At 43.6% G+C, this 14,705-nt stretch overlaps 1 protein-coding gene across 4 annotated transcripts in view; it reads left to right on the top strand.

The window, feature by feature from the left end:
• LOC125403063 (rho GTPase-activating protein 10) overlaps positions 1–14,705 on the top strand; it is a 256,951-nt gene that overhangs the window by 146,968 nt on the left and 95,278 nt on the right. For all 4 annotated transcript variants that reach the window (XM_085682154.2, XM_085682153.2, XM_048438228.3 and 1 more), the window contains exons 14-15: positions 7,972–8,046; positions 14,187–14,274. In XM_085682154.2, coding sequence (XP_085538280.1) covers positions 7,972–8,046; positions 14,187–14,274 — 163 coding nt within the window. The remainder of the gene's footprint in view (positions 1–7,971; positions 8,047–14,186; positions 14,275–14,705) is intronic.

Raw genomic sequence — 14,705 nt, 5'->3', positions numbered from 1 at the left:
GAGCAGTAGTGAGGAGTGTGTGTGCACAGGTGATTGCAGAGAGCAGTAGTGAGGAGTGTGTGTGCACAGGTGATCGCAGAGAGCAGTAGTGAGGAGTGTGTGTGCACAGGTGATCGCAGAGAGCAGTAGTGAGGAGTGTGTGCACAGGTGATCGCAGAGAGCAGTAGTGAGGAGTGTGTGCACAGGTGATCGCAGAGAGCCGTAGTGAGGAGTGTGCTGTGCACAGGTGATTGCAGAGAGCAGTAGTGAGGAGTGTGCTGTGCACAGGTGATTGCAGAGAGCAGTAGTGAGGAGTGTGTGTGCACAGGTGATCGCAGAGAGCAGTAGTGAGGAGTGTGTGCACAGGTGATCGCAGAGAGCAGTAGTGAGGAGTGTGTGCACAGGTGATCGCAGAGAGCCGTAGTGAGGAGTGTGCTGTGCACAGGTGATTGCAGAGAGCAGTAGTGAGGAGTGTGCTGTGCACAGGTGATTGCAGAGAGCAGTAGTGAGGAGTGTGTGTGCACAGGTGATCGCAGAGAGCAGTAGTGAGGAGTGTGTGTGCACAGGTGATCGCAGAGAGCAGTAGTGAGGAGTGTGTGTGCACAGGTGATCGCAGAGAGCAGTAGTGAGGAGTGTGTGTGCACAGGTGATCGCAGAGAGCAGTAGTGAGTGTGTGTGCACAGGTGATTGCAGAGAGCCGTAGTGAGGAGTGTGTACACAGGTGATTGCAGAGAGCAGTAGTGAGTGTGTGTGCACAGGTGATTGCAGAGAGCAATAGTGAGGAGTGTGTGTGCACAGGTGATTGCAGAGAGCAGTAGTGAGGAGTGTGTGCACAGGTGATTGCAGAGAGCAGTAGTGAGTGTGTGTGCACAGGTGATTGCAGAGAGCAGTAGTGAGGAGTGTGTGCACAGGTGATTGCAGAGAGCAGTAGTGAGTGTGTGTGCACAGGTGATTGCAGAGAGCAGTAGTGAGGTGTGTTTCCCAGAAAATCAGATGCAAAGAACTTGAATGTTTTCACCGTGAATTTTGCAAGAGATGAGCATGCTTAACATGATGGTTGTACAGTTGCATGTATGTTGTACAGTTTTTGTATTTTTTGTAAAAAAAATTTGGCATGTATGTTGTACAGTTTTTGTATTTTTTGTAAAAAAAAATTTGGCAGTGGAGCGATGGCAGGAAGGGGTGGACAGGAGACATGTGACAAGAAAACAGACTGGTTGCTCCAGGATGGAAAGAAAGGGAAGGGAAAGTAGAGCTGACTAGGCTTCCCAAGCCGAGGTGCATGGACGAGTAGGAGGTTTGAGAGGAATACAGTTTGCTTTTAGATTTTCAGAATCCAGGGTTCACGTGACATGTCTGTACCAAGTCTGTTGGAGCTGGCGGAGATGGAAGACATCACAGAGGTAAAGTTTGAAGGAGCAAAGAAGCTCATGGGCATCATGAGGCCCGGGATTACGACCGAGACTCCACATGTGTGTTGAGGGGACAACAGAAGAATCAAAATGAAGGGAGCATAACTGGTCAAAGGTAGCATGGAGACAGAGCTAAGTGGTAGAGCCCTGAACTAGCATGTACAAGGAAGGCCCACTGCCCCCCTTCCTCCCCCCCCCCCCCCCGCCCCAAAAGGACAGTTAAAACAAGGTCGGCAGAGTATGGAAATGAACTCTGTGGGCTATTTACAAAGAATGGAGGAGAAGGAGGAGGAACATGAATGGGGGAGGGCTTGTACAGGGTTGGAGAGCAGACCTGTGAGGTATTGGTTATGTGTGAATGTGATCCAAGTACAGTGTGTATATGCTATCCACGTATGGAATTCCGAGAATAAATATATTTTTAAAATGAGATTGTGAAGACACACAATGCAAGTGACAGCAAGACTTCAAAGAAGAGAGAGTCAAGAAGTGACTGGTGAGTGTTGGTTGTTGGTCGTGCTACTGGGAAATCAACTCAGGCCCTCATGCTTACACCATGAGTATTCATGCTTACAACCATTGTGATGTTTTCTCTTTCGACCAGATAGTTAGCATACAAGGGAAGAAGTGGTAAATGTAATTGGTGAACAGCAAGCATGTGCTTTCTTTTTTATATTTATTCATTTAATTTTGTGCCTGCACACATATGTCGTGTGTGTGTGTGTGTGTGTGTGTGTAGGTCACAGGACAACTAGTGAGATATGTCATAGCACCATGTGGCATCTGGCTGCTGAACCCAGGTTGTCAGGCTTAGTGGCAAAGTGCCTTTAACCACTGACATCCTGGCTGGGTGTACTGTCCGCCTGTACTACGTGTACTATGGTACTATGTCTGTCATGGGCTCCTGCACTACGAGATGGTTCACATTCGCCAACCTGGCAAGGGCCTGGAGATTTAAACACATGAAGTCACACAGACACAGATAGAGACCCGGGTCATCCTTGAAACAAGAATACTCTCTTTATTGTACTCCAGGGAAGCTTATATAGGGATTTTCAGCTGTAAACCCCACCAGAAACCACTCCCCTGCCATCAGGACTCATGAGGGTGTCTTGCTTAGATCCGCTGCAGGCTGCTCAGAGCAGAGGAAACAAGTTGTTTACAGGAAATTCAGGGTCTGGTGGTCCGCATCCCCAGCAACTGGGAGTCATTCCTGTAAAGTAAATATTGACTCTCTGGCCTGTGCTGTATTTTATAAATATGGGCTGTGAGCAGCGTGTCTTTCATGTGTATTATACCTAGCTATTTTGAAATTGACTTTAAATTTTATAGCCCAGTTAAAAGCTTTTAATGAGTGCTTGGCTCTTCTCTCATTGTTAGCATCTGTCATTTAGACAATGTAAAGGATCTCTGTGACAGGCTGTCCTGGACCACCAGCCCCACATCATAACACAGAAACTTATTATTGGCTGTGAATGCTCGGCATTAGCTTAGACTTGTCCTACTGGCTCCTTTTATTTAATTTAACATGTTTCTATTCATCTATGTTTTGCCTCAAGGCATTTTACCTTTCTTTCATTCTGTATGTCCCATATTTCTGCTTTCTCCTGTCTGTCTGTCTGGCCCCTGGTGTCTCCCTCCTTTTCTCCCTTGTTCTCCTCCTCCAGCCTAGGTTTCTTCTTCTACTTATTGTCTCTGCCCCTCAGCCCCACCTGTCCCTCCTTTGCCTAGCTATTGGCCGTTCAGCTTTTTATTAGATCTATCAGGTGCCTTAGGCAGGCAAGGTGAAACAAATGTCACACATCCTTACATTGTTAAGCAAATACATCATAAACAAATGTAGCACACCCTGACATAGTTAAAGTAACATTGCACAACAGATTTTACCCTTCTTTTGCCTTGTATCTTAACCTCACCCTTCATTCCTCTTTGGCATCCTTAGTAGCACCCCTCTTAGTTTTGAAGTCTTTTTTTTTTTGGTAGGCGGAAGTTTCTGCCCTGCTAGCCAACTCACAAATAACTGACCAGAGACTCAATATTAATTTCAAAAGCTTGGCCAATAGCTCAGGCTTTTCACTAACTAGGTCTTACAACTTACATTAACCCATTCCTGTTAATCCATGTCCTCTAGCATGTCTTGTTCCTCTGTGTCTCCTGGCAGCTTCACTGACTCTGCCCTTCTCCCTTCCATACTTCCTGCCTGGCTATCAGCCTCCTAGCATGTGCTTGCTGTTCGGAAGCAGCCTCACTTCTGTCTTGATGTTCCTGAGGTTTGGCATCAGCTGTATAAGGCCTACTAGATCGAGTCTTCTTTTCTCATGGGCACAGTGCTCAGGGTTATTGGAAAAAGCAGAGTAGGCAACTTTGAACACAAAGGACTTATAAGTCAGAATGGACTTCAGAGGGAAACCGAGTCACATGTGGACTTCCACCTGATGTAAATTCTGTGAATGTGAATGTTAATGACCTCTCCCCTGCTGTCATCACACACAAATGCAAATGAACGGTTCAGTCCTTCCACTGCTCTTCAGCAGGTGCAGGTTACTAGATGAGAACAGAGTAAGTGTTGGTTTATAGGCCAGTGGAGTTTGATCATTTATTTCTGTAGAATCATGACCTGTAAAATATTTAAAAAATTGTTTTGTGTCTGTTGGCACCTGAGTGCTTATGCTCCCCTCGGACTTGATACTGTTACTGTTTTGCATACACAAATGTGAAAATGAGAATTTTCCTGCTTCTTGCATATTTTCACTATCCATCAGGTTCTTAGTCCATTACCCATCGCATTCATTGACTTGCTGGCTTTATTTGTTACAGGGTAGCACACGACGTGTGTAAGTACAACAGTAAGGAAGAAGTCAGGGCTGATCTCAGAATCCCAGCTTTGGGGTATTGGCATAATGGTCCTCATTAAAGGAGGGCCTCTTGGAGAAGCCGCTGGTGAAGCTGTGTTAGTTGTTTGGCATATCGGTTACATCTTCAGCTGTCTGATTGGTGTGCTGCTGTGAACATGTATGTGCTCCTGGATAAAAGGCATGCGCTGTCTCTTGTTTAGTTAGTCTGCAGCCTTTAAGAGCAGCATAGGAAGAAGCAGAAAATGCCCTAAAACTTGATTATTAACCTGTCATTTCCTACCTGCCTTTGTACAGGACTTATTTAAGTTTTATTATAAAGAGGAAAAACTGTGTTAAGGAGCTGTAATTCTTCTTTGCACCTTTTATTATGCATTAGCAATTAACTCTAGTTCTCACAAGGTTGATGAATTTGAACTTGATCAATTATCTGATAGTAATTACAAGTGTAGAGTGATTATCTTTGCTGAAGTGACATTCTTATTTCATCTCTGTATTTCTGGCACTTTTCATAAATGCTTGCATTTGTTTGACTTCAGAATATGACTTGCTCTCTTGACTCTGTCATTGAGGTCAAACTACTTAAACTGAGTAGTGCTTGAACAAAATCCTGGGGTGCTTAAAACCCTCAGGGCACGCCTTCTGGGAGTAGTAAGGGAGCAGGCTCAGTCTTCCCGCTGTAGACTTGAATGTTCTAATTCTTGCTTCTTGGCAGATTCCTTTTTTTTTTTTCCCTTCTAGTTCTTGGCTATGCTATCCCCCTGCCCTTAGTGTCTCTATTCCTTCTTAGGGAGGGGTTCTCTGCTGCTGGGATTGGCACTGTCTTGATAAATGTGTCTAGACTTGGGCTAGTTCTGCCCTCCTGGCTCCAATGGGACATAGAGAGAAGGGGCGTCAGTCTTTGTGCTAAGGTTGTCATGCACGATTTATACACAGAAGTGATCCCCCTGCATCCCCGGGGGCTAGAACTCCAGTATAAAGTCACTGGCATGGCTTATGTCTTCTGTGGGTTTTTCCTTGACTGTGGGTGACTTTTTTTTTTTTTTACTTGTATCTTAGTGTGGTCTGCTCCCCACCACTGTCTGTTTCCAGATACATTTCTTCCAATGATGTAAGCCATGTTGTCTGGGGCCACCTGATAGACTGTTTCAAATTTATACACCTTTTAAAGGCTTTCTGTCTTAACACGGGTGCTGGAGAAATGGCCTAGTGGTTAAGAGTACTGACAGCTTACCCAGAGGACCTGGGTTTGATTCCTAGAATGCACATGGTGACTCAACGGTAGCTTCAGTTCCAGGAAACCAGGTATCCTTTTCTGGCCTCTTTGGCTACTGCATGCATGTTGTATACACGTATATGTGTAGGCAAAACACCCATAAGACATAAAAATAATGGTAAAAAAATTAAACACAGTTAGAAATTAAAAGTTTAACATGTAAATGCTTGTTTTTCACAATTGATTCTGTAACCAGGGCCCCCCCCCTTTGTACACACAATTTGATAACCTAAGAAAATGAGTAAGGGTTGGGCAGTGCACACTTTAATCCCACACTAGGGAGACAGAGGCAGACGGATCTCCGTGAGTTTGAGGCCAGCCTGGTCTACAGAGTGAGTTCCAGAAAAGCTAGAGCTGTTACACAGAGAAACCCTGTGTTGAAAAAACTAAACAGAAAAAAAGAAAATGAGTTAGGAAGGGCTAGGGATGTAGTTTGATGGTATAGTCCTTACCTAGCATGCTTGCAGGCTTACATTCAATTCTCAGGATTGCCAGGAAGAAAAAGAATAAAAAAGGAAACCATTGGTGCTGGGGGTGAGGGCTCTGTGATTAAAGTGCTTACTGTGTAGGCCTCGGACCTGAGTTCAGATCCTCTGCACCCATACCCTCATAGAAGCAGAGTATGGTGCCATGTGCCTGTGATCACAGTGCTATGGGATGCAGACACTCTGTGTAACTGGAGGTTTCTCTCCTGCCAGCCAGTTCCTGAATTATAAACTATTTGACCTATTAGCTCAGGCTTATTGTTAACTAGCTCTTACAACTTAAGTTAACCCATTTCTGTTATTCTATATTTTACCACAAGACTCATGACTTGTTACCTCACATCATGCCTGGCTCTATTCTGTCCGACTATTGGCCAAATCAACTTCTTTCTTTTTAAAAATTTACTAATGGTAATAACAATATATTCACAGCATACAGAAAAGCATCCCACATCATCTCCCCTTTGCTGTCTAATTGAAAAGGAAGGTTTTTAACTTTAACATTGCAAAATTATATAGAACAAAACAGGTATCAAGCAAGAACTACAGTTATAATATTTAGTCTGTTTGTATTTGGCAAAAAGTCTGTTCATAATGGTGAGATGTAGGTTCAGAGAGAAAACACTGGGGTAGAGAAGCAGCTGAGGCCATGACATCTTCATGTCAGCCTTTGGCTTCCATACATGCTTACATGCACATAAAGCAAAGAAGAATAAATGGCAAAGGAAAAAAAATACTGATTTTGACTGTGTGACAGCTTGTGTGTGTAGTGTGCTGCGATTTATAGGATGTGTTCACATCGTCTCCTTCCCATCCTAGCTTAACACAGGAATTCTGTCCTTGTTCCCAGATAGACCACCCAGAAGCCAGAAGTTTCCTGACTCGTTTGTGTCTAGGTAGCTCTGCACCCAGACCTTTAGAGTCTGCACTGGCCGCCACGTGCAGGGGAGGTTACAAGAGTAGTCCTTGTGGGCAGATCCCATGACCTTTGATGATTGAATTCTTGTGTTCTGGAAGTTGGGGGGTTAGTGGTATTTCCTTGGCAATCAGTGTGTTCTTGTTAACATTTGTAGTGCAGAAAACAAATACACAGTCAGAAAGCTTTGACTCTGAAAGTAAGGAGACAAAGCCCCGTTCTTGCTGAGGTGGCATTTCAAACATAGATACAGAAAGATTGCTGTAATGAGCTCCATGCTCCAGCAGTTACTTGAGTTTTGCAAGGCTTCATCTCTTATCCCTTTCTTCCTCTTAAAACAGCTTGCACACAAGGTACTCACAACTTTTAAAGTGTGCGCCTTTGAGATGGATATCTCACCCAACTTGATTGCCCATCATAGTTTTCTGATCACTTCCAAGTGTTACTTAGCAATTGGTTTGTGCATATGCAAATCCACATGAAGGACTTGCCCAACACATGCTCAACACATGGAGTTACGCTTGGGTAACTTTTCCTGTGCCTTTGTCTCTTGTACTCAAGGACACATGACTTTCCGGTTTCAGTGGAGAGTGAATGCATCAAGTTGAATTATTTATGCATTTGGGTGGAGTATATGTTTAAAAACAGATTCAGGGTCATATGTACTAATCTCTGTATTAGTAAAAGAACATCCAGGAAACATCCCAGGAAAAGGCGTAGGCAAGTAAATAAAGGAAAACACAGAAGTGCATCTATAGAGACTTCACGGGGCTTCATTTCAGGGCTCTCTTAGATTTGTGCTTGACACTGACTTTGGGCATTTTTGTCCATGTGGAATTCTGCTTTATGAGCTGTTTGCCAGTCATAACTTACACATACAAAGCTGATATACCACTCTGATGAACATTTGGTTTTGTCAGATATTTTTACAGTCTCCATGAAGGAATGCTGCAATTGCGAGTTATCAGAGATTTTTGAATGCAACTGTTTGACAACTTTTAAAATACCATGGTCTTATAACTTGCTAACATTTTTTTTTCTCTCTCAATAGGTATAAATGACCAAGGATTGTACAGAGTTGTGGGGGTGAGTTCAAAGGTCCAGAGACTTCTGAGTATGTTGATGGGTATGCCTCTTTAATCATTTTTCCATGCATTAATTGTTTATGCTCATTCACTTGGCAATGTAATATTTCAGAGTTATCTCTTGTATACTTATGAATACATTCTCCTATACCACTTAATTGGATGCATTGTGTCCTAGGCCGAGGCTGAGTGTTTGCGTCAGCTGGGGTCATCCATGTCCCTGTCACTTACTAAGCAATGAAGGCAGAAGAGTGTAGCTCATATGTAGGTGCCTCTCACCATTGCCTTTCACAGTAGAGTAGCCGTCAGGCCTCTGCGATCTATATGACTTCCACACTGACTGTCCGTGATCTTGACAGTATGTTTGGTTAAGCAAGGCCAAAGGGACTCATTGGCTGGGAGGCCCGTTTCTCGGGATTCCTTGTTTGCAGTCCCCAGCAGGCTTTTCTCCATCTGTGCTGATGACACAATGTTCCTGGCATCATACGCCGGAGGAAGCCAGAGTGAATTCATTTTGTTAACCCAGACAGTCTGTGACTGATAAAGCTCTTTTGCATTATATGTGGCTGTCAGTTCAGTGCAACCTGCAAGATACTTTTCCTGTCTCCCTTACCCCAGAGCAGGCTGCCCTTGAGGGTGATCATAGCTCATCAGTTTGGAGGGCCTGGCTACCAAACCAACCTGCCATCTTGGCCTTGCTACATAAGCATTTATTTGGTATTTTATTTTAATTAGTCAACACTAACAATGCCCTTAGGTATGCTCAGGAATTCATTTAAAGCTGTCTGTATTGAAAGCTCAGTTGTGAAAGTATAATACAAACTAAGATGAACAAAGCCAACCGGCACATTGTGGAGGGCACAGCTTGCCGGGCTTTCTGTGAAGCAGGGGTTTCATGAGCAGGCACTTTTCAAGCTATGAACCACAGGGAAATTGCCCACCATCACTTGGAGAGATTTGTTAGAATAGATTCGCTTTCACGGGCTGTTTCCACTTTTTGCCTCTCTGGTTTGACTTGGGTGTGCAGTTCTGGCCGATACAGTTTCCTTTTTGCTGTTAGTGGGCTCCAGGTTAAACAGTCAGGTTGCCAGTCGTCCAGTAGCAGCTGGAAGAATTTACTGGGCGCACAGCATCTGCTTTTACTTAATTTTAAAATTAGAAACACTAGCTTGGTGTTCCAGTGCTTAGGACTGGCCGATGATGTTGTTATCAGAATGCATTTAGGCCAGAGGGCACAGTTTGATGGTGAATTGCCAGAAGGATGCTGGTGTAACTTTGATGACTTTTTTGTTTGTGCTCAAGGAAACATTGAATGGGTCTATTTTTGTGGTCACCCCAAGTTAAGTTGTCTTGAAGTTTGTTCTTAGTCTCACAAACCCTATATTTACAGTATTGTAACTCTTAACGTTAGTTTCTCTGCTCTTGGAAAAATCTCAAGACAGCCTTTATCAGAGGTTATTTTAAAATTTTAAAGCCCTTAAAAATTCATGACCTGAGAGGTCTGCGAGATGGCCAGGAGGGTAAAGTGTGTGCTGCCCAAGTGAGAAGACCTGAGTTGAGTTCCGAATACCGACGTAGACGGTACGCGGGCTGCAGACACTTGGAACTCCAGTGCTGCCTTGCAGGAGAGACAGGAAGGTCCCAGGGGCTTTGCTGGGCAGTCTAGGCAAACAGTGAGCTCGAGCTTCCGTGACGAGACACTCAGTGTCAGCCTCTGACCCCCGTATGTGCATACGTGTCCATCTCCATGCACATGTCTAAGCATACTGATTTGTTTACCATTTTCTTCAGGTATTCTTTTCATTTTGATTAAATATTCAAAATTCAGTCATTTAATACCATTTTAAAAAGCATTTCAATAACTGTGTGTCCATATCCCGCACATGTTGCTTTATTTTTTTTTTTGCTTTACATTATGTTAAGGTTATATCCTAAAGGGAGAAAGACATGAGCCTGCCAAATGCTTAATTTCTTCTAAAAGCCAGTCAATCTTGAACATAATATGTTCATTTCAAATTTGAAAAATTTTCAGAGCATATTTTATTGGCAATGGATTTTTTTTTCATGAAAAATGAAAACTAATTGAATTTTTAAGCTTCCTGAAAGAAGTTCCAACCCATTTTATGTTTTTAGAAGAGGCCTGTGTTTACTTGATTGTCTAGTTCTTGAAACCTGTTTATATTTTTTTAAATAAAAATGATTGCCAGTTTTACATGAAATTTTATCATTTCAGTTTCAAATGTTTTAAATATTCTTCAAATACTGAGATACAAACGTTTGTGGTTCCCAAGGCTTGAATATGTTTTGTCTCTTGTATGTTATCCCCACCTGTTCCCTCCTCTGGTATTCTTCCCTTTCCTGGTTCAGATTAATAGATAAAACTATTTCTCCCCACCCCCCCCCACCCCGCTCCTTCCCCTTTCCCTACTGCCTCCCCTACTTCTCCTCCTTCCCATCCTCCCCCCTCCCCCTCCTTCCCCTTTCCTTACTACCCCTCCAACTTCTTCTTCCCATCCTCCCCCCTCACCCTCCTTCCCCTTTCCCTACTACCCCTCCAACTTCTCCTCCTTCCCATCCTCCCCCCTCACCCTCCTTCCCCTTTCCCTACTACCCCTCCAACTTCTCCTCCTTCCCATCCTCCCCCCCCACCCTCCTTCCTCTTTCCCTACTACCCCTCCAACTTCTCCTCCTTCCCATCCTCCCCCCCACCCTCCTTCCCCTTTCCCTACTACCCCTCCAACTTTTCCTTCCATCCTTTCCTCATGCTTTTTCCCCCTCCTCTTCTGCCTCCAGGAAGAAGAGACAGAAACTTTTCTGGACATTTTCCCCCTTCTCTAGGCCAGGTTCAGGAGGAGGCCGCCCTTCCTTTCTGGAATTTTTTTCTTAGCCCTCCTCCCCTAGGGATCAGCAGGTGGTGTCTGCTTACTCTGCTCTCCCTGAGCCTTCCCTGGAGCCTGCTCAGTGATTCCTCTCCTGTGTGAAGCCACTCCCCTCCCTGTCCCGTTGCTGTTTGTCAGTCAGGGCACATAACCATCTGGGAGACGGTGTTTCTTCTTTTCTTTCTGTTTTTTAGTATTAGAAACTTGTGGCTGATGAGGAAGGCAAGGAAAAATGACAGGTGCATCTTGGAGAGTCAGTGCCAATTCTTAGTGAGGTGGTTGTGTAAAGATGACTCACAATAGTTAGAGCAGAGCTGGGCCATGCACATAATCTTCCTTCTCCCGTTAGAATGGAAGAACAAAGCCGGGGATTCTGGGAAAATGTGCTTATGCATATGTGATCTGGTGGACGTTGGCATTTGTCAGCCCAGTGTACACAGAACCATAGCAAACAAACATAACAGAATATATAATTTAAAATATTTTCTTGTTTTCTTTGTTGGGCAATTTTCTTACATAGATTGGGCAAAGTGAGCAATGCCGCTGGAAACATGATTTTTGGTGATAAAATGTATTTATAAAAACTGTACTTTTTGCTTTTTCAAGTATTCAAAAAACAAAAAGGGGAAATTGGCCCATGTCCATGTTGGTCTGTATAAGTGATGCTTTGCGGTGAGCATGGGGTGCATCCTTCCAGCTTCAAAGGAATGGCTAGTGCTTATGCAATAAGGAAACATTCATATAGTATCAGAGATTCCAGCTCTTTAAGTTTGTGCTTGTTAATTTAGGTTTTTAACTAATGAGTTAGGTTTACTTTGGTGAGGAAGGAAACACAAGTCCCCTTCACTTATGCTAGAACACACATTCAAAATAAAAACTCTAAACATATTTTAGGTGTGAATCCCAAGTAAATTAACAAATTCCACATAGCTCGCTGATTGCAAAGGCCTGCCAGGTACGATTGAGGTATTTGAAAACAGTGAACATTTAATAGATGATTAATTATATAGACATACAGTCATTAACTTCTGATATGACAGCTGTTTTTGTTCTGTGACTTTAGAAGGATGGCTTAGTTTTCCATGGAAAGGATATGAATCTCAAAATACAGGCTGATAATTTGGTAGAAAGTAGAAAATAAAAGAGTTCCTTTAGAAGCCCCTTGGATCTTAAAATGGTGATTTGCTTGTAGCAAGTTTATTAAAAATGTTATCTGACTTGTATGTTAAAATGAGATTTAAATAATTGATTTAATGAGAAACAGAATATTCAGTTACAGAAGTAATTGGTTGGCAAAGCTGTTAGGACAGAGTTATTTGGTCCTAGTTATAAAGGATTGCATCTTTAATCAGGGTGCTTAATTTGATTTCTCGAACATATCTGTGGCTTGTCTGACAGACTCAGTAACAAATGGGTTCTGGATCGCAGGCACTGATCAGAGTGTAATCGGTGTCAGCTGTCATTGCCGTAGTGTATTGCATATTGCTGTCAGTGGCTGTAATCAAGACATGCTGGAGTGCCTAAAAAGTCTCCAGACCTTTGAGTAATTGGCTTCGTATGTGTGATGTTGTGGCTGCAAAGTAGCCATCACTTCCTGTTTTACTTTCTGAAAGTTTGAGTCCAACATGAGCAGTCATCCTTCTGTTGCATCCTGCCCATGCCCGCAGCTTTGCAGGCAGCATGCTCAGCTAGTGTGGTGGTCCCACCCTGACAGCCTTTCCTTTTAGTGCTTTAAAAAGGAACCACCAACAAGGTACTTTTTCCGGCAGAGGCAAATGTAGTGTAAGGCAGGAGGAAATCTAGAGATGACCAGTTCTTTGTTTTAGTTGACACCTCATTCTGGAATGTGGGAGACAGAGTCTTCCAGAAGTTGCTGTCTTCGGACTTTAGGAGTTTGGGAAACCAGGTAGATTTCTAGTGGTGGTTTCACACCTTCCTTAGATCCTGCTTTCTGCCTCCTTCCTTTTGGGAGAGTATCACCATGGGATGCCCTTGCTTTTAATGACTTGGCTGCAGCACTGATCTGCCACTTCTAATAATTCATGTAGCTTTGCCCGTGTCCTTGGTGTGTTTACATGCTCACCCTAGTTTATTGGAAGGGTTACTGTGCTCAGATCTCCTTGGTGTAGATGAGGATCTGAAACTCAGTTAGATTTGGGACTCCTTGCTTGAGATGGCTTAATGTTTCAGACTGGTGGAGCATTAAAGCTCAGCCGTGGAAGGCCCAGGCTGCCAACTGTGCTGGGAATGCTGGCCCAGGTGGGCAAGAATGGCCCTGTCCTCAGAATGTTTGCCTTTCCCGTTGTCCTGTCATTTTATTTTAACCTGGATTAAATACTGCAAACTTCTCCTCCCTTCCCCCTCCCCTCTCTCCCTCCCTCCTTCCCTCCCTTCCTCTTTCCTTCCCTCCTTCCTTTCCTCCCTCCCTCCTACTTCCTTTCTGTACTTGCACAGTTTTTCTTTAGAACACTAGTTTTTTCTAAAACAGAGCATTTGGAAATAAAATATCAGCAACACACTTTTAGGACAAATAAAGCTAGTTTAATTGATAGCGAATGCTGAGTGCTACCAAGGCAGCTAGTGTTCCTGATGGGTAAATGGATTGCAGTGCTGGAATGAGGGGTTACTGACAGACATCCTTTTTGCTTAAGGATTTAAGTGAAATCTTAAGTGATTTTGTTTTTACTTTATATCTTCATTGCAAATAATTTTTTAAACTAATACAAAGAAATAAAAATTATATGTTAATGTACTAACATGGTATATTGACATTTACATTTGAGCCTCTGTGTGTTTCCATTTGGGTTGATCATATGTTGGCGGAATACAAATACTGGAATGTGAGACCAGACCGCTCCATCGCCCACTGACATTCTGCAGTTTTAATTGTCATTTTACCTTCATGGAGACAGTGTTTCTTCTGTGAGAGCACAGGGAATTGTATCAGTGCCATCAGAGACAAACCTTACCCATTCTGCTGATGGCCCCCATGCTCCAGGCTGTCACCGTCCACACTCCCTGAGCTGGCTTGTTAGACTGCCATGCCTTGTTTCATTCATCTGCACCTGTGGTCTATATTTTAGATCCCTTTGCTTTGATCTCTCCTGTAGACTTCTAAAGTTGTAGAAATGTCTGGTACTGTGAGGTAGCTTATGCTATTATTGCATAGAATACTTTTCCTGAGAAACTCCAGGATTAATTATCCGTTGTTTTAGCCACTTAAAGTGGGAATTCTTGTGAGCTAGTCGGAACTTTGGATGGGCAGATTTTTAACTAATTTTTCACTTTTGCTTGTTCACCAGATGAAAAAACATGTAATGAGCTGGATCTGGAGAGTTCCGTAGACTGGGAAGTGAAGACGGTCACCAGTGCCTTGAAACAGTATCTGAGGTGAGCCCTGGCCCTTGCTCCACGGGAGCAGCTGTGATTATTGTCACTCACAAGGAGAAAGTCTGTGAGATACACGATGACATCCCAGGAGACAAAGCCATCAGGAGTGATGAGCATTCTCTGCTGCTGTGCAGAGACACCATGGCAGTTTCAGAGAGTTGGTCCACAATCATCATGGTGGGAAGCATGGGTGGCAGGCAGGCAGGAAGGCAGGCCAGGCCCTGAAACAGTCACTGAGAGCTCATAGCTAATCCATAAGTTGCAGAGACAGACAGACAGACAGACAGACACACAGGGAGGGTGGGAACTGGGCCTGACATAATTTTTGACTCCTCAGAGCCCTTCCATCCCCAGTGACACACTTTCTCCAGCAAAGCCACACCTCCTAATCCTTCCCAAACAGTTCCATTCACTGGGGACCAAGTGTTCAA

The sequence above is a fragment of the Myodes glareolus genome, chromosome 22 (genome assembly GCF_982192425.1).
Source record: "Myodes glareolus chromosome 22, mMyoGla1.1, whole genome shotgun sequence".
NCBI lineage: Eukaryota > Metazoa > Chordata > Mammalia > Rodentia > Cricetidae > Myodes > Myodes glareolus.
This window is presented reverse-complemented; position numbering and strand designations above follow the sequence as displayed.